The following is a 17,700-nucleotide window of genomic DNA, read 5'->3' as shown; positions in this document are numbered from 1 at the left end:
TTCTTACGGATTTGTACATGTGTATGTAAAATGTAGCTCCCGTCTAGATTATCCTGGGGAGTGTTACTCCTGAACTGACAGTGAGTGAAATTATACCATTTAATAACCATACATCAAGGTTCAGCTCAATCTTGCCTAATGTTTCTTTGTTGCTGTCAATATCAAATGAAAGTAAGATGATGTGTGCAGGGGCTGTGGTGTGCTCTGGGTATGACAGACAATTATATGAACATTTAAATTTTTTCAATGTACGGCAGAATAATTCCTTACAAGGCTGGAAGTGTTATGTGCTCCGTTGTGGAGTGCTTGATAATCATGAGTGAGGTGTTGAGTTCAGTTCCCATACTACAAAAATAATAATCGTTTTCTACAATATCCTACAAATGCTGTCCGACACAGATATAACCTCTTGTGCAGTCTGTTTATTCATAAGTTACAGCATAGGCTTTCAGTTTTAGAAGGTTTCCGGTGATTTCCTTTTGCAATTAAACCCGCCCTTTTCCTCATTATCTTTTAGTTCTTAAGACAGAAGAACCAGATAAGTCTCTATTGTGTATGTGTGTTTCTATTGCATATATGTATACGGTGTTCTGTTAGCGCGGTTGTGCTAAGATGTGCTGATTTGAGTGCCCACACTGTCTGAGTGTGTGTGCACTGTGGCAGATGCTTTTTCCTGGACGTGCTGATGCAAACATTTGGTTCAGTGCAGCTGCTGTGGCTGTGTTTGTCCATTTTCCATCAAAGTAATGTTTATCTTTACAGTGGAAAATGGAAGGTGCTATATTAATTTTGTTTGGCCAGCTTATTGTTTGGCATATTCTTATGTATCTTGCATATCGTATCAGTGCTAAGTGTTTCTCTACTTTTGTGATGGTTTGTGCTTGAATTAAATTTCTAGAAGTATAAAAATCATTAAAATCCTGCTTGTGATTTTGACAGAAGTTTTAAAGTATTCACTGTAGACTAGACTATATATTACTTAAATATGATTTTTAAAGTTGCTCTGTGGCATTTTTTCTTATAGCTGTCACAAGATGAATGTAGAGGCCCATCATACAAATACAGACCCGAAGAAGTAGATATTGATGTAAGTATCTCTGACCTCCAGACAGAACTCTCTTTGTAGACCAGACTGACTTTGAGCTCAGAGAGATCCTCCTGCCTCTGTCCCTCAAGTACTAGGATTAAAGGAGTACAGCATGAAGCCCAACTATTCAGGAACCACATTGGTCCATTCCTCCCATCCCAGCAAAGCTCAGGCAGGAGGAGTTAAGGAGGTTCCCGGCCAGCATAGATGAGGAGATTTGTCTCGAATAAACAAAGAGACAAATAAATAAATAAGTGGTTTGCACTAGGGCTGTCGTTGGACAGTAGAGCATGCGCTTATGATTCCTGAGACCCTGGGTTCCATCTCCAAAGCCAGAAGAGAAAGGAAAACATCAGTTATGGTAGCGTGTGCCTGTGGTCTAAGACGCATCCATGATTGGTAAGGGTGTTTGGAGATGTGTGAGCACCCTGTAACTGTTTGTCTATTGTTTATTTGATTGGAGAGATCTGCCTGCCTCTGTCTCCAGAGATTAAAGGCATGCGCCGTGTTCCCTGCCACATTACTGTTGGTGGTTCTCGTTGACATAAAAATGCCCTGAAGGGGGACAGTGTAACCAAAGTATAGTGCATGAAAAAATTTTTTTCAATTAAAAGAATTAATTTTTACAAAGTTCTACTAGATATTCCATGATTGTTATGATTGTTTTAAATGGCTCCCTTCCCTTTGTTACGGGGAAAGACTTTAAATTGCTAACAACAGACATCTTCTCTTCTAGACCAAACTAAGCAGATTGTGTGAACAGGATAAAGTGGTCCGCGCCCTGGAGGAGAAGCTGCAGCAGCTCCACAAGGAGAAAGTAGGGCCATTCCCTTTACTGTGTCCAGTCAGTGTTGCTGCCTGTGCCGATGGCAACAACACGGGTAGCCAGAGTTACAGGACTGTATCCTCTTTATCCCAACAGTACACGCTCGAGCAGGCCTTGCTGTCTGCCAGCCAGGAGATAGAGATGAATGCAGACAACCCAGCCGCCATCCAGACCGTGGTGCTGCAGAGGGATGACCTGCAAAACGGACTGCTGAGCACGTGTCGAGAACTCTCCCGAGCCACTGCTGTGAGTACTGCAGTTTTCCCAGAAGCCTGGAAGTCCTGGCTCTGGACCTGGTGTCACAGCACTAGAAGACTAAGGCAGGATGCTCACTGAGCTCAGGCTGAGGCAGGATGCTCGCTGAGCTCAGGCTGAGGCAGGATGCTCGCTGAGCTCAGGCTGAGGCAGGATGCTCGCTGAGCTCAGGCTGAGGCAGGATGCTCGCTGAGTTCGAGAACTACCTGATAGTGGAGTCAGTTCAGAATTGGCATGTGCAACTTAATGAGAACCTTTCCTTTTTAGGGGGATTTCAAGGCAGGGTTTCTTTGTGTAACTGCCCTGGCTGTTCTCGAACTTGCTGTGCACACCTTTATTCCCAGCACTCAGGAGGCAGAGCAGGCAGATCTCTGTGAGTTCAAGGCTAGCCTGGTCTATAGAGCAAGTTTCAGGACAGGCTCCAAAGCTACAGAGAAACCCTATCTTGGAAAAAAAAAAACAAATAAATGAATAGAATAGAATAGAATAGAATAGAATAGAATAGAATAGAATAGAATAGAATAGAATAGAATAGAATTAGCAGATGATGCAACTTTACCACTGCACTCCTGGGGATCTACCCAGAAGACTGTCAGCACACCACAGAGACATGCTCATCCAAGAGCTAAGAAATGGAACAAGCATAGATATGCCTGGATATGCATAAGCTAATAAATGCCATACATATACACCATATATACACCATGGACTTTTTTTTGCATCCATAAAGGTTAAATCATGACATTTGCAAAAAAATAGATGGAACCGAATGAAGTCATTGCATTAAATAAAATAAGCCAGACTCTGAAATAACACCACATGCTTTCTCTGAATGAACTGTGCCTTGTAAAAGAGGAAGCCACAGAGGAGAGTGAGTTGTAGCAGTTTTGTTTGGGTGCTGGAGGTGTAACTCAATAAAACACTTGCTTACTATGTTCTTGGCTTCAGGCTCCACTGCCAAAAGATATTTTTATTTTGCCCAAAATAATCCATACAGTTTCCTGAAATCTTGGGATGTTTTAAGTATACTGATAATACCGTTAAAACTTGGGTCCCCCTGTAAAATAATGAACGCTTTGACTTTAGGAGCTGGAACGAGCCTGGAGAGAATATGACAAGTTAGAATATGATGTGACTGTCACCAGGAACCAGATGCAGGAGCAGCTTGATCGCCTTGGGGAAGTGCAGGTAGGATTGGCGGGGGCAGTCTGCTTACAGTGGACTGCTATAGCCTGAGCAGCTCAGTGACAGTCCGCTCCTCGTCTTTGCCTTTTACTTGACCCCTGAGGAGCCCTAAGGTGCTTGTGCTTCTTGGTGTTTCACATGGTTCCCTCAGCGTGGTACTCCCTCGGCACTGTGGTCTCTGTACTGGGTTCAGTGCTCACAGCACTGTGGTCTCAGCGCTCAGCTCAGCTCTCCGCGCTTCTGTGAGGTTCAGACTCACAAGTCATCAGTGATGGCTGATACAGAATTGTTCATTATATGCTTTATTTTTTCCTCTGGTAAGTGTCGCCTTTGTGGCTCTTGCAGATGCTGACGTTATAAATGTGCCGCCCCAGACCTATTTATCAAATAGTGTTTATTTCTCAATGATATTTGTCTTGGGGCTGGAATGACTGGCGGCTTAGCCCTTCAGAGCACTTACTGCTCTTCCACAGACCCCACATTGAATTGGGAAGGATTGGGAGGTGTGGCCTGTTGGAGAAGGTGCGTCCCAGTCCACACCAGGCTCAGTGTCTCTCTCTGCCTGTTAATCAGGGCATAAAGCTCTCGGCTGCTGCTCCAGCACTATGCCTGTCTGCTTCCAGCCATGATGATCAGGGACTAACCTGAGAGTGTAAGCGAGCCACCAGATAAATGGTTTCTTTATGGGAGAGTTTGCATTGGTCATGGTGTCTCCTCACAGCAACAGGACAGCTGCTGAGACAATGTGTATGTCACCTATGTGGGCACCCTCGGAAGCCAGAGGAGGACATTGGATCTCCTGGACTAAGTATTGCAGGTGTCTGTGTGGTTTCCAGTGTGGGGTCTCTGGAAGAACAGCAAGTGTTCTGAAGTGCTAAGCCGTCATTCCAGCCCCGAGACAATTACTATTTCCCTGCAAGGGTCATACAGTTGGAACAAAGAATTGCAGCTCTGTGATTTTAGCCTAAAAGCGTGATACGGGATATTAGAAGTAGGAAAGTGAATTACCAGAGCAGAGTCACAGTAGTGATTGATGTTTGGTGTTTTTTTTTTTTTAATATTTATTTATTTATTTATACAATATTCTTTCTGTGTGTATGCCTGCAGGCCAGAAGAGGGCACCAGACCCCAATACAGATGGTGGTGAGCCACCATGTGGTTGCTGGGAATTGAACTCAGGACCTTTGGAAGAGCAGGCAATGCTCTTAACCTCTGAGCTATCTCTCCAGCCCAGTGATTGATGTTTGTATTGCAAACGCGTTTATTTACTTCTGACAATCCAGTGTTTCTTATGTTCTAGAATTTAGGAAGTAACACATTAGCCCTTGTCCTCAGAATAGGTCCCATGCCTTTCAGTGAATCATGAAACTACAAATAATATCGAGCCCTGTATAGTAAGGGTTGGGAGGAGGTGATCCCCAGGGCAGCGAGACCACTAAACTGCTCCGGTCCACACCTGCAGCAGCAACAACACACTAGCACCTGTGGCTGACCCAGCAGCGCAGAGTGGCTCCTCCTTCTGCAGTCCAGTGCTGGGGTAGTGCGGAGGCGGTCTCGGTGCTGGTCCAGCACACTCCCTGCCGCCGAGCTGCGGCCCACGGTTGGCTATGCACAGGGAACCTGTGAGAATGGACCCGTAGTGAGGGAGCCACGGAGAACCGCCTGTGGCTTCCTCCCTGTCCTCAGGGGCTTGCGTCTGTCTTGTTTTAACTTAGGAGTGGTAAGTTTTTGTTTTCCCTTCTCAGAGTGTGCCTTTCTGGGATCATGAAGAAAGCACACTGCAGACGTGTACATAGCACCCTTGTGTCAGAGAAACTTTTTTTATTTTCCCTTTTGATCTTTGCAACATCATAGTTTCACATGTTTTATCCTCCATATCCTGGGTACTTATAACTAGTGAGACTTAGAACTTTGACTTTTTTTTCCCAACTTATTATTGACTTAGTTATTTTCCTATTGCCATGATAGAAAACCCTGTCAAAAAGCATCTTAGGAGAAGAAGGGCCTATACTTGGCTCACTGTTCCGAGGGATAGCGCCATTATAGCCAGGAAGACATGGCAGCAAGAGATAGAGGCTGGCCTGCAGGCCTCAGGAGAGAGAGGGAGAATGGGAAGGGAACTCCACCTAGTTGCTTCCTCTAGCAAGGCCCTGCCAGCTGAAACCAGGTGTTCAAATGCATGAGTCCCTGGGTGACATTTCCAGCTCACGCACCACAGTGACCTGTCCGTCTTTACCAATAGAGCGAATCGGCAGGGATTCAACGGGCACAGATTCAAAAAGAACTTTGGAGAATTCAAGATGTCATGGAGGGCTTGAGCAAACATAAACAGCAAAGAGGCTCCCAAGAAACAGGTGGGTCCACTTTGCATGTCTGCGTCCAGCTAGAAAAATCTGTCTTTTTAATGGGGTACAGAAGTTAATAAACTAGAAGCAGAAGTTTGGCAGCCATGGCCACACAAAGCCTTGTCCTGTGTGTATGATGCTAACTGTACTTCAGCGACTCCTCTCTTCTGAATCTTCTCAGTGGGAAAAAAAGATCTCACTCTGTAGACCAGGCTGGCCTGGAACTTACAGAGATCTGCCTGCCTCTGACTCCCGGGTGCTGGGATTAAGGCGTGTGCCACCACCGCCCAGCAAGGATGGTGATCATACACAGGTTTTTCCTTTTGCTTTTCCCCTTTTAATAGTATTTTATTTTTCTTTGAAAGTTTCATGCATATTATACACAATGTATCTTGGCCATACCACCACAGCTTCCCTCAGGGCTGTCAACACCACCTTCCTGTATTTTCTTTCCCTTATCGTTTCCAACCAATGTTTGCAGTTCCTGTTGCTGTTAGCCTGCTGACTGATCTGGTTGGCTTTCCCCTCCTGAGTGTATGTGATGCTAGCCGCCTGTGACACTATATAGATTAACTACTTGATCCTTCCATACTGTTGAACATGTGCAGTTTCTGGAGTAATATTTTGGTACCATCTGTAAGCCCTTCTTCCTTCTGTAGCAGGCATCATTAGGCATATAACAGAACATCCTTGCTAGTCCCCACTGGGTTCCACAGTATGAAAATTAGTACATCCTGCATTCTAAAGGATATGGCCAGACTGCTGTCATCAGAGAGCACTGTTTATACTTTATTATAGTATATAATAATGCTTGAGGAAACCTATTTTCACATATCCTTTCTTTTTCTATATTTAAGGTTCTTTTTGAAATTTATTTTATGTGTCCAGGTATTTTGCCTCCATGTTTGTCTGTGTAATGTGTGTCCGTGGAGGCCAGACAAGGGCACCAGATCCCCTGGAACTGGAGGAACTGGACTTTTTCAGCCCATTGTAAGCCACCAGAAGAGTGCTGAGAATCCAGCCAGTGCTCTTAACCAGGGAACCATCTCTCCAGCCCCACGACCATTTCTTAAATTTAGTATTTAGAGCAGGTATTGGCAGCACATACCTTTAATCCCAACACTCAGGAGGCAGAAGCAGGCAAATCTGAGTCTACTGAGAGAGTTCCAGAGAAACCAGTGTTGGAAAACCAGAAAAGACTGAAGGCTAACCCATGTAACCCTAGCACTCGGGAGGCCTTGAGTTTGAAGCCAACCTCAATTAGTAGCAGGTAAACTTAAGCTCCATAGCAAGCTCCTGGAAGCACACACAGTGAAGGTGTGGGGACAGTGATGAAGGCTTCGTGTGAAATGGGTGAGTAAGTGGGACCAGGTGGCCAGATGGCTCACTGGGGAAGGACGCTGGCGGGCAGGACTGGAGACTGAGTTTGATTTCTGAGGCCCACCAGGCGAAAGGACAGAACCCACTTCTGGATTGTCCTCTAACCTCTGTGTGTGCACTCCGGCGCATGTGTGCATGCCCTCACACACAAAGTAAATGCATTTAATTTGAATTCTTTGTTTTTGATTTTGATTTTCAAGACAGGGTTTCTTTGTGTAATAGCCCTAGCTGTCCTGGACAGCTGTATACCAGGCTGGCCTCGAACTCAGAGATCCATCTGCTTCTGTCTCCCAAATGCTGGGATTAAAAGCATGCGCCAACACCGCCCAACTTAATTTAAAATTCTTAAGTAGCCGCGCGGTGGTGGCGCACGCCTTTAATCCCAGCACTCGGGAGGCAGAGGCAGGCGGTTCTCTGTGAGTTCGAGACCAGCCTGGTCTACAAGAGCTAGTTCCAGGACAGGCTCCAAAACCACAGAAAAACCCTGTCTCAAAAAACCAAAAAAAAAATAAATAAAATTCTTAAGTAAAGTAAGCTAACTGAAATCATTCTTTCAGTGGGTTTAGGAAGGTTTTCTTAGTATAAATAGTTATTTTTTCTAATTTTCCCAGTAGGTCTGGCAGGATCAAAGCCTTTCTCAGCAGTTAAGTACAAAAGCGAGGTAAGTTTGGTTTGTTCTTGTAACTAACTTTAAATGTTAAAAACTGAAATTAAAAGTTAGTCTTCTCTATTCCTGAAATAAATAATTTTTAGCCTGCCTGGAATGATCATGCATACCTGTAACCCCAGTACTCGGGAGGTTGAGGCAGGAGAATGGCAAATTTGCAGCCAGCCTGGACTACATAGCATGATTCTTTCTCTGGAAAAAGAAAAAGAAAAATAGAAATGTCTTTTAAATGTATTTAGATTATTTTAATCTTGAAATGTCACTGATTTGGTAATTTAGTGTCTTAGTAATTTCTAACATGATTTTTCTTCCTTAAATGTGAAAATCAAATTAGTACTACTTTTCATCTGCTAGAGCTTTAACATCATTGTGCTTTTTCTAAGGAATTTGAATATTTATTGTGGCTTTTTATCTTTGATAACATTTATAGGATGGTTGCTAGCTAAAATTGGCTTGGTCATGCATGCCATAGAGAATTTATAACAACAAAGAGATACTGTCAACCTAACTGAAAAAAAGTCTGTGACCTTGAGTTTTGTTTAAAAGCCAAAAAATTCTTTTCCTTTTTCTCGCAAAATCATCAAAAATACATAATAATATTATTTTTTTTATTATTTTTTTTTAGTCCTCCTGGTTTTACAGTGAAGTACAGTAGTTTCCCATAGTAATCTATCTGGGTAGATAAAGCTACCCCGTAAGTGTAGGAGAAAACAGATATGACACTTAAAACCCGTTGTTTACTTTATGTGAAATTGTTTTGGTTTTTCAGTGTGAGACTTTTGGCTTGGCAGTGTCCCTTTAATGATATTAAAGTAACTTTAAGTTAATGTAGCAATAAAAACAGTTTAGAAATGCTTAACCCGATCTGCTTATCTAAATAAGGTGACTATTCTACAATCTTTAGGAAGAGGAAGTAGTCCCACCTCGGCCTCCACTTCCTCGGTCCTATGACTTTACCGAGCAGCCTCCCATAATCCCCCCTCTGCCCAGTGATAGCAGCTCCTTGCTCTGTTATAGCAGGGGCCCCGTGCATCTGCCTGAAGAAAAGAAGATTCATCAAGTTCAAGGATATCCAAGAAATGGATCTCACTGTGTAAGTGGCTGGAATAGCCACAGAATGATTTCACCCACCCATTTTTGAAAATTAATTTATTTCATACTCCTGCTTATTTTTGCTATAACTCCATTTTTTAGCTAGTGCTTTTTTGTTTGCATATAACATTGCCCTTTGTTTTTCCAATTTACATTTTATCATTTTTTAATATTCTCACTTTAATATTTCATTATTCATAAAGTGGTTACTTTACACGTTCTGATCTAACCATATTTTAAATTCGCCACTTCAGAGTGTTAGAGGCGAATAGAATATTTAGCACAGAAAATAGCAAAATTAGTGGAAGGTGGGCAGTTTAGGAAAACCCTGAAAGGTCACAGGGAGCAGGGATTGAAAATGAGGACTTTAGTGAGCAGCAAGGAGACTGTCATGAGCAAGAACAGTAAGGGACCTAGAATCAGGCAGATGGATTATGAGATCAAGGCCAGAAGACCCTGTCACCAAAAGCAAAACAAGAAAATGGACGTTAATATTTTGAGAAATACAAAGTATTCTGACAGAAATGTAGTTTGGGGTGAAAGTTACTATATAGTTACTTTTAAGCCTTAGTTTGATCATGATAACAATGTAACTTTGAGCTCAGTATGATGGTGTCCACCTGTCACCAGCACTCAAGAGAGGCAGATACAGGAGAGCTATGGCTCTAAACCAGTTAGGCTGTGCAGCCTCAGAGAGAGAGAAGAGGGGGGAGAGAGAGAATGGGAATACATGCTTAGAGGTCAAAAGGATCAGGAGGTCAAGGCCAATATGAGCTCTATGAGACCTCCCTCCAAAGGATGACTCTGGGTGATAAAGTACATGCAGGCAGCTCGAGAGATGGTTCCGTGGTTAAGAGCACATAGCCATTAACGTCTTGACTCCACAGGAGCCCACATTTACTTCTTTGTGCCTACATAGCAAGGCACAGCCACCCAGAATGGCAACTCTAGGAAACCCTCTGGACACCAGACATACCTGTGTGGTACACTTAGAAACACACAGCCAAAACACTAATGTACATAAAATAAATCTTTAGAGTGAGTGCAGGCCTTTGGTTTAATCCATACACACAGAAAAAAAAGAGACTTTGTTTTTTAGGAATATTCTTAATTTTAAAATAGTAAGTTTTACTAACTAAAATTAAATTATTTCCTAAGAAAGGGGGAAAAACTTTGAATTATTCTTTCTACTCAGTTGGCATGTGACATGTATCACACCCTATCAGAGTTGGGGTACTCAGTTGCCATGTGATATGTGTTGTGTCATGTCAGAGTTGGCACTTTAAGTTGGCATCTTTGAAGGTACCCTATTTTTCAGTTGAGCCCAGGACCTTACACACTAGACAAGGCTGGCAGTGCCAAGCCTCCTACCCAGTTGAGGTGCACAGTAGACGATGACCGTGTCGTTTTTATTGTTGTTGTTGTTGCAATCACATGTCTTCCATTCAAGGGTCCAGATTATAGACTCTACAAGAGTGAGCCAGAGTTGACCACAGTAGCTGAAGTTGATGAATCTAATGGAGAAGAAAAGTCAGAACCGGTTTCTGAGACGGAAGCTCCAGTTGTTAAAGGTCAGTGTTCACATTATTTTATCTTCTCCTTTCATGGTTCACGTTGTTTTCAGATATTTTGGTGTACACCATCACCCAGCATAGACGTAAGTCCATAATCTCATATCTAAAATCTTTGGAATCTCTTTTTGAATTTCTCAAGACATTAAAAAATGTCTTGAGCTGGGCATAGTGCTGAATCTCTGTGCGTTCAAGGTCAGTCTGGTCTCCGTAGTGAAGTCAAGGACAGCCAGGGCTATATAGTGAGACCTTGTCTTTTTTTGGGGGGGGGGGGGGTTCGAGACAGGGTTTCTCTGTGGTTTTGGTGCCTGTCCTGGAACTAGCTCTTATAGACCAGGCTGGTCTCGAACTCACAGAGATCCGCCTGCCTCTGCCTCCCGAGTGCTGGGATTAAAGGCGTGCACCACCACCGCCCGGTTGAGACCTTGTCTTAGGGGAAAGGAAGGAATGCTTTAACCCAGACATGGTGACACAAACATACAGGATTGCTGAGTTTGTGTCCAACTAGGGCTACTTAGCATGACTCTGCCTCCGAGAACATACATAAAGGGGGCAGAGTTGGCTCAGTGATTAGGAGCACCTGGTGAGGACCTGGGTTCAACTCTCGATACCTGCATGGCAGCTCCCACCATCTGTAACTCCAGTTGCACAGGATCCAAACTCTCTGACCTCTAAGGGCACCAGGCACACACAGTGTGCACATACACATCAAATAAATAAATCTTAAAAATGTGTTTTTTTAAAGAAATTAAAATGAAATAAAAAGAACCAGAAATGTTTAGGCAGAAGAGTCACCATTAGGGGTGGTGTCCTGACTCAGGGATGAGGAGTGCTTGCTGTTCTTCCAGAGAACCTAGGTTCGGTACCCGCACCCACAGCAAGCAACTCACAGCCCCCTGTAATTCCAGCTCCAGGAGATTCCAACATCCTCTTCTGGCCTCCAAGAGCACTGGCAAGTGCATGTGAATGTGTGTGTGCGCGCGCGCGTGTGAATCTGTGTGTGTGTGTACGTGCACGCTCAAGCCACAGCTAGCAAGTTTCCTGGAGAACTGTCTTGCCCAGCTGACTCCAGGCCATTAGGATTGTTTCCTATAGGGAGCACAGTGGTGTGCTGTAGTTCTTTATCTGAGAGCCTCCCACTACACAGTAGTCTGACAGGATTCAGACGGTTCTGTGTGGAGACTTTCTAGGCAGGATGTCATGTCTCTGCCTGGGACCCCATTCTCGGTCCGGTAATCATGCCCCTGCACTTGGAGTTTTTGCTTTTCCTAGCTACTGTTGGGAGGGAGGCTCATCTGCATCTAGAAACATCTCGTAAGCATCCTTTTGCTTCTCCCCCCCCCCACCCCCCCACCCCCGTCTCTGCCTTAGTGCTGGGGTGAAATGCTTCGTCACCAACCTTGGGTCTTATCTGAAGTAGGCTGGTGGACTTTTGCATGAAGAAAATCCATCATATCAAATTGCATTATAACAAATCATTTTTTATTTCATTTGTCTTAATGTTTTCCTGTATCTGTACATGTGTTCACGCATGCCAGGGCACAAATGTGGAGGTCAGAGGACAACCTTAGATGTTGGTCCTCACTTTAGAGACAGTCTCTTGTTTTTTATTCGTTTTTTTCTGCCGTGCGTGCTAGGCAGTTGGTCCATGACCTTGGGATGCTGTTGCATCAGCCCTTCCAGTCCCCACAGAGGTGCTGAGGTGACAGCTGTACTCTGTGCATCCAGTGTGTGCATGCCCTGTCACTCTCGTGGAGGTCAGGACAGTTCCGTAGAATCAGTTCATTCCTCCAAGTTTTATGTGGGTTCCAGGAGTTGAACTCACATCTTCAGGCTTGCATGGTAAGCACTTTTATCCACTATCGGCCCTTGTACCCTTCCTTATTTTTTCAGATAGCGTTTCAGTCTAGCCCAGGTGGATGGGGGAGGGGCGGCTCTTTTTCTACTGCAGGCCTCTGTTTTGCAGCAGGGAGACTCATGCTTTCTTCTGCACATCCCCAAACCATTGCAATGTTACCGCTGTGAAATGACCAACTGATACAGAAACAGTAAGCTGGGTGGAGTTCTACAGAACTTCACTACAGACAGGTGCTGGAGAAATGCTTCCGGCGTCTGCCAATCTGCAATGGTGGAAACAGCGAGAGCAGCCACCCACAGCACAGGACATCTCTTACAACTATAGACTACAGAGTGTGCCATTTAGTGAAGTGCTGGATGGGGATCTGTTCACTGATACAGGAAGGGAGGTGCTAGAGGTTAGGAGGCATGGCTGATGCTCGCTGCACGGGCAGCAACTGTGGGCAGCCTATGCATGCTCTGCATGTGTTTCCCCCTCACACAGTTCCAGTGACAGAGAGGCTAGAGTTTGTCACTAAGGTGCTTCATTTTGGTCTTGAACACCCTCACTATCCTACTGCCTTCTTGTCCTCAGCTCTTGCTCCGTGTTCCTATTCCTTGGGACTGTCTCACCTCTCTGGAATGGGCTCGGATTCACTGTGCACCGGAGTTCATGCCAAGCTGGTCTTAATGTTGCTTTTCAGATGTTAAAATGGATTACAGTTCAGTTTATTTTGCTTTTCTTTGGATCTGGCAGTACTGGATATCGGACCTCACGTGTGCAAGGCAGGCACTTTACTGAGCTTATGCCTGTGTGTGATCCAGGCGTTCACAGAGCCCAGAGGATCAGATTTTTCTGGAGCTGGAGTTCTGGGTGGTTGTGAGCCGCCTGGTGTGGGTGCAGGGAACCGAACGCAGGTCCTCTAGGAGAACAGTATGAGCTCTGAACAACTGAGCTATATTGATACTAAATCATTCCACTTCCATTCCTAGAATAAACCCCAGTTACAGAGCTGTTGACAGAAAATACAGCTGTCTTTCCCACATTAAGAGTAGGTTATGGGGCTAGAGAGATGGCTCAGAGGCTAAGAGCACTCTTCCAGAGGTCCCGAGTTCAATTTCCAGCAACCACATGGTGGCTCACAACCATCTGTAATGAGATCTGGTGCCCTCTTCTGGCCTGCAGGCATACATGCAGACAGAACACTGTATACATAATAAATCTTTTTTTTTTTAATGAGATTTAGAGAGAGAGACAGAGAGACAGAGAGACAGAAGTTTCTTCCGAACCACATGTGTGTGTCCATGACCTGGGAGTACACCTTCAGGTTACTGCTCTGGCAAAGGACCTGAGTCTGGTTCCCAGCACCCATGCCAAGCATCTCACAATCACTAATAACTCTGGGGATCTGATGCCTCTGGCCTCTGTGAAACTCACCATACATACACACACAGAGTTAAAAATACAATGAATTAATGTTTTTAAGGTTTATTTTTATTTATCCGTTTTATAGATGTATGTCTCGTGCGGGTGCCCTCGGAGATGAGACTAGGTAGTGGAGAGCCCTTAGAGCTGGAGTTGCAGGGGTTATGAGCTGCCTGACATGGGTGCTGAGAGCTGAACTCCAGTCCTCTGTAGCAACAGGAAATGCTCTTAACTGCTAAGCCTTCTCTCCAGCCCCAGAACTTTGCAAGGGGGCACCAGAGCTGGTGTGGTCTCGTGGCAGGCAGAGCACTGGCCATGGATGAGACTGAGTCCCACCTAACAAGAAATCCCTAAACAGCAAAGCCTCCAGTGCAGGGCGTCACCAGGACACCATGCTGTGACAGAAACCTTTTGTGGAACTTACACTGCCTTAACTTTCAGGTTCCCGCTTTCCAGTTGGAGTTCCTCTGAGAACGATGTCACCCCCACCGGAATCCTCGACAATAGCTTCCTATGTGACCTTGAGGAAGACGAAGAAGGTGGAGCTAAGAACGGTACAGACCAGGCCCCTGCGCTGCTGCAGAGAGCTTGCCCTTTGTAGAGTCTGATTAGAAACATCGCCGCCTCCCTTAACGTTTTTATCACAGTGGGGAAATCAGAACCTCAGAGGACAGCCGATCACAGTATCTTAGTCCACAGTTTGGCTACACAGTGAAACCATGTCTTTAAGTTAAAAAAAAAAAAGCAAGCAAGGAAAAAAAAACATAATACAGGGCATGGTGGCATGTGGGCATGTGCTGAGAAGAATCCTAACTTCTCAGGAGGCTACAGTGTACCCTTGAGTTTGAGGCCAACCTGGACTGCATTAGACCCTAGGTCAAAATTCCCCACCTCCAAAATAGAAATAATTGTGAGGTGAAACTAACAGCTATGTATCAGTATTAATGTGGTGACCATGGTGCTCAAGTACAGCTGTTAGAAGACAATCATGTTCTATAGTTTTTTTGCTAACCAAAAAATATTTTAGGGTGTTTTCTTGACTAGGCACTTAACGTATGACTAAAAAACATTCTCTTAAAATGAAAGAAATTCCTGTCATTTAAGTGTTCTGCCCTCTCTCTCCCCTCCCCCATTTCCCCTAATCTGAGTTTCATGCCATTTTCTGTTTCCAAGACATGGAGTAACTTTATTCAGGGAAGCCACACCATTTATTTAGTGTTTGTTTGGGTTTTTTTTTTTTTTAGGACAAGGTTTCTCCTGGCTATTCTGGAACTCACCCTGTAGACAAGACTGGCCTCAGACTCACAGAGATCTCCATGTCTCTGCCTCCCGAGTACTGGGATTAAAGGCGTGCGCCATCAGCACCAGGCCACATCATCTGTTTATTTATACATTTATGTTTAGTGAGGCAGGACTCAACATGTAACCCTAGCTGGCCTCAAATGTAGAGTACTCCTGCCCCTGCCTCTTAAGGCATGGCTGCACCAGGCCACTGTGCGTGCATGTGTGCGTATATGAAGGCCAGAGGGTCCACACTGGCCATCTTCCTTGATCATACCCATGGGGTGTGAGCTCCAGAAATCTGCCTGTCTCCTCTGCCTCCCCTCACCCAAGCCCGGGGGGTTCAGCAGGAGCGACTGTGTCTGGCTTTCTCGTGGTGCTGGGAATGCAGGCTCAGGTCCTCACTCTTGCACAGCGGCACCAGCTCCCCAGCCCCAGCTCAATCTTTTAAAGTAGCATTGGCGTTTAATAAGATAGTTTTGTTTTGTTTTGTTTTTTTCAAGACAGGGTTTCTCTGTGTAGCCCTGACTGACCTGGAACTCACTCTGTAGACCAGTCTGGTCTTGAACTCACAGAGATCCACCTGCCTCAGTCTCCCGAATGCTGGGATTTAAGACATGTGCTGCCACCACCACCCAGCTTCAGTAGGGTTTAATAAAATGATTTAATATAGATTTGGGGCTTGAGGGTTAAGAGAAAGAGAAGCACTCAGAAGGAACACCAGCAATGTCATGAGTGTAGGCTGAGACAGCTGCCCTTTGACTGTTCCAGCTCTCAATCTCCATACCCTCACAGTGGGATGAGTTGATTTCTATGGCGCTGAGGCTGGAGCCCAGGGCCTGTGCAGCTAGGTCAGCACTCTGCCACAGGCTGTCCTCCTAATCCTGCTTTTTGCTGCTGCTGTTTTTCTTTATAGTCCCCTATGTCTCATGTGGCTGAGTGAGACTGACCTCAAGCTTGTGAGCCTCCTGCCTCAGACTCCTGAGTGCTGGGTTATTTGCCTGAACTTTTTTTTTTAGTTTGTATATTTTATTTTATGTGCATTGGTATAACAGTGTCAGAATCTCTGGAACTGGAGCCACAGACAGTTGTGAGCCGCCATGTGGGCGCTGGGACTGGAACCTGGGTCCTCTAGAAGAGCAATCAGTGCTCCCAACTGCAGAATCACCTCTCCAGTCCCCCTGAACACCTTTTTTAAAACCAAGAAAGCAGTACCCTCTCTGTGCCCTTCTTCTCTATGCCTCTGCATTGCTAGCCCCCTTGCTGGTTCCCTCTATCACTGCCCACTGCCATCAGGACCAGTTGAGGGTGAGGTCTCTTTAGCTGCCGTCTGATGTTCCCTCACTGGCATTCAAATCTCCACTTGATTTTTGAAGGCAAAAATAAGTAACTACCTTATAAAATCTTTGATTCATGATATTTTTAGAAGTATCTGTTTTTGACACAACATCTCATGTAATCCAGTCTTGCTTAAATTCTGTGTAGGTGAGGATGGCCCTCCTGCTTCGGAGTGCTGGACTGATAAACAAGTGTCTGGTTTAATTGGAGCAGGGAATACAGTTCAGGGCCTAATACATGCTGTGCAAGCGCTCTACCAACTGAACGTCTCCAGCGTGGGGGGCGGGGCAGTGCATGCGCGCTTGCGTGCGTTTGTATTCACGGGCTTGTTTTTTGATCTTAAGGAAAGACCGAGAAGCGCAGTGGAACAGCTGTGTCTGGCTGAGAGCGTTCGGCCTAGGATGACCGTGGAAGAGCAAATGGAGAGGATAAGGAGACACCAGCAGGCCTGCCTGCGGGAGAGGAAGAAGGGACTGAGTGTCGTCAGTGCTTCCGACCAGTCGCCCTTACAGAGTCCCTCCCCTGTACGGGACAATCCTTTCAGGGTCACTCAGGTATGTGGGCTTCGGATGGCATTGCTTTTGGTTATTATGTATCAATCCTTTCTGTTTATTTGTTAAGAAAACTAGCTTATTTAGCTGGCTACAGAGAAAGCAGCAAGCCTGGCAGTATCAGAAGCACGCGAATCATTTTCCTGTTGTTCTGTAGTTAATCAGTCACCACAAAACTTCATCCCCAACCCTCAGTAAAAGTTTGGTTTTTTTTTTTTTTTTTTTTTTTTTTTTTTTTTTTTTTTTTTTTTTTTTTTTTTTGGTTTTTCAAGACAGGGTTTCTCTGTGGTTTTGGAGCCTGTCCTGGAACTAGCTCTGTAGACCAGGCTGGTCTCGAACTCACAGAGATCCACCTGCCTCTGCCTCCCAAGTGCTGGGATTAAAGGCGTGCGCCACCACCACCCGGCTTGTTTTGTTTTTTTTTAAAGATTTATTTTGTATACAGTATTCTCAGTGCTCTGCCTGCAGGCCAGAAGAGGGCATCAGATCTTATTACAGATGGTTGTGAGCTACCATGTGGTTACTGGGAATTGAACTCAGGACCTTTGGAAGAGCAGGCGGTGCTCTTAACCACTGAGCCATCTCTTCAGCCCCTCAGTAAAAGTTTTTATTTTGAGACAAAAACCTCATAAATTGTTTGGGATCTCCTTGAACTCATTCTGTAGCCCAAGCATGCCTTGAACCTATGGTTCTCTTGCCCTGTCTCCCTTGTAGCTAAGATGATAAATTTGTATCACACAGCCAGGCTAAAGTCATAGGTAGAACTGATCTATAGAAAGATTTTTCTTTGAGCGGCCAGCTCACAAAAAAAACACACAGAGACTTATTATTAATTGTAAAAGCTTGGCTTATAGCTTAGG

At 44.9% G+C, this 17,700-nt stretch overlaps 1 protein-coding gene across 31 annotated transcripts in view; it reads left to right on the top strand.

The window, feature by feature from the left end:
• The window catches only part of Plekha5 (pleckstrin homology domain containing A5), a 164,287-nt gene that overhangs the window by 135,531 nt on the left and 11,056 nt on the right, over window positions 1-17,700 (top strand). For 12 of the 31 annotated variants that reach the window (XM_057784159.1, XM_057784255.1, XM_057784237.1 and 9 more), the window contains 11 exons: window positions 518-553; window positions 1,025-1,087; window positions 1,824-1,904; window positions 2,010-2,159; window positions 3,255-3,356; window positions 5,596-5,707; window positions 7,690-7,739; window positions 8,650-8,838; window positions 10,288-10,408; window positions 14,112-14,224; window positions 16,634-16,843. In XM_057784159.1, coding sequence (XP_057640142.1) covers window positions 518-553; window positions 1,025-1,087; window positions 1,824-1,904; window positions 2,010-2,159; window positions 3,255-3,356; window positions 5,596-5,707; window positions 7,690-7,739; window positions 8,650-8,838; window positions 10,288-10,408; window positions 14,112-14,224; window positions 16,634-16,843 — 1,227 coding nt within the window. Of the gene's footprint in view, window positions 1-517; window positions 554-1,024; window positions 1,088-1,823; window positions 1,905-2,009; window positions 2,160-3,254; window positions 3,357-5,595; window positions 5,708-7,689; window positions 7,740-8,649; window positions 8,839-10,287; window positions 10,409-14,111; window positions 14,225-16,633; window positions 16,844-17,700 lie in introns of those variants that run through there. The other 19 variants (XM_057784212.1, XM_057784188.1, XM_057784247.1 and 16 more) reach the window with 6 other exon arrangements.

This window comes from Chionomys nivalis, chromosome 1 (genome assembly GCF_950005125.1).
Source record: "Chionomys nivalis chromosome 1, mChiNiv1.1, whole genome shotgun sequence".
NCBI lineage: Eukaryota > Metazoa > Chordata > Mammalia > Rodentia > Cricetidae > Chionomys > Chionomys nivalis.
Note: the sequence above shows the minus strand (reverse complement) of the source record. Positions and strands in the feature narration are given on the sequence as shown.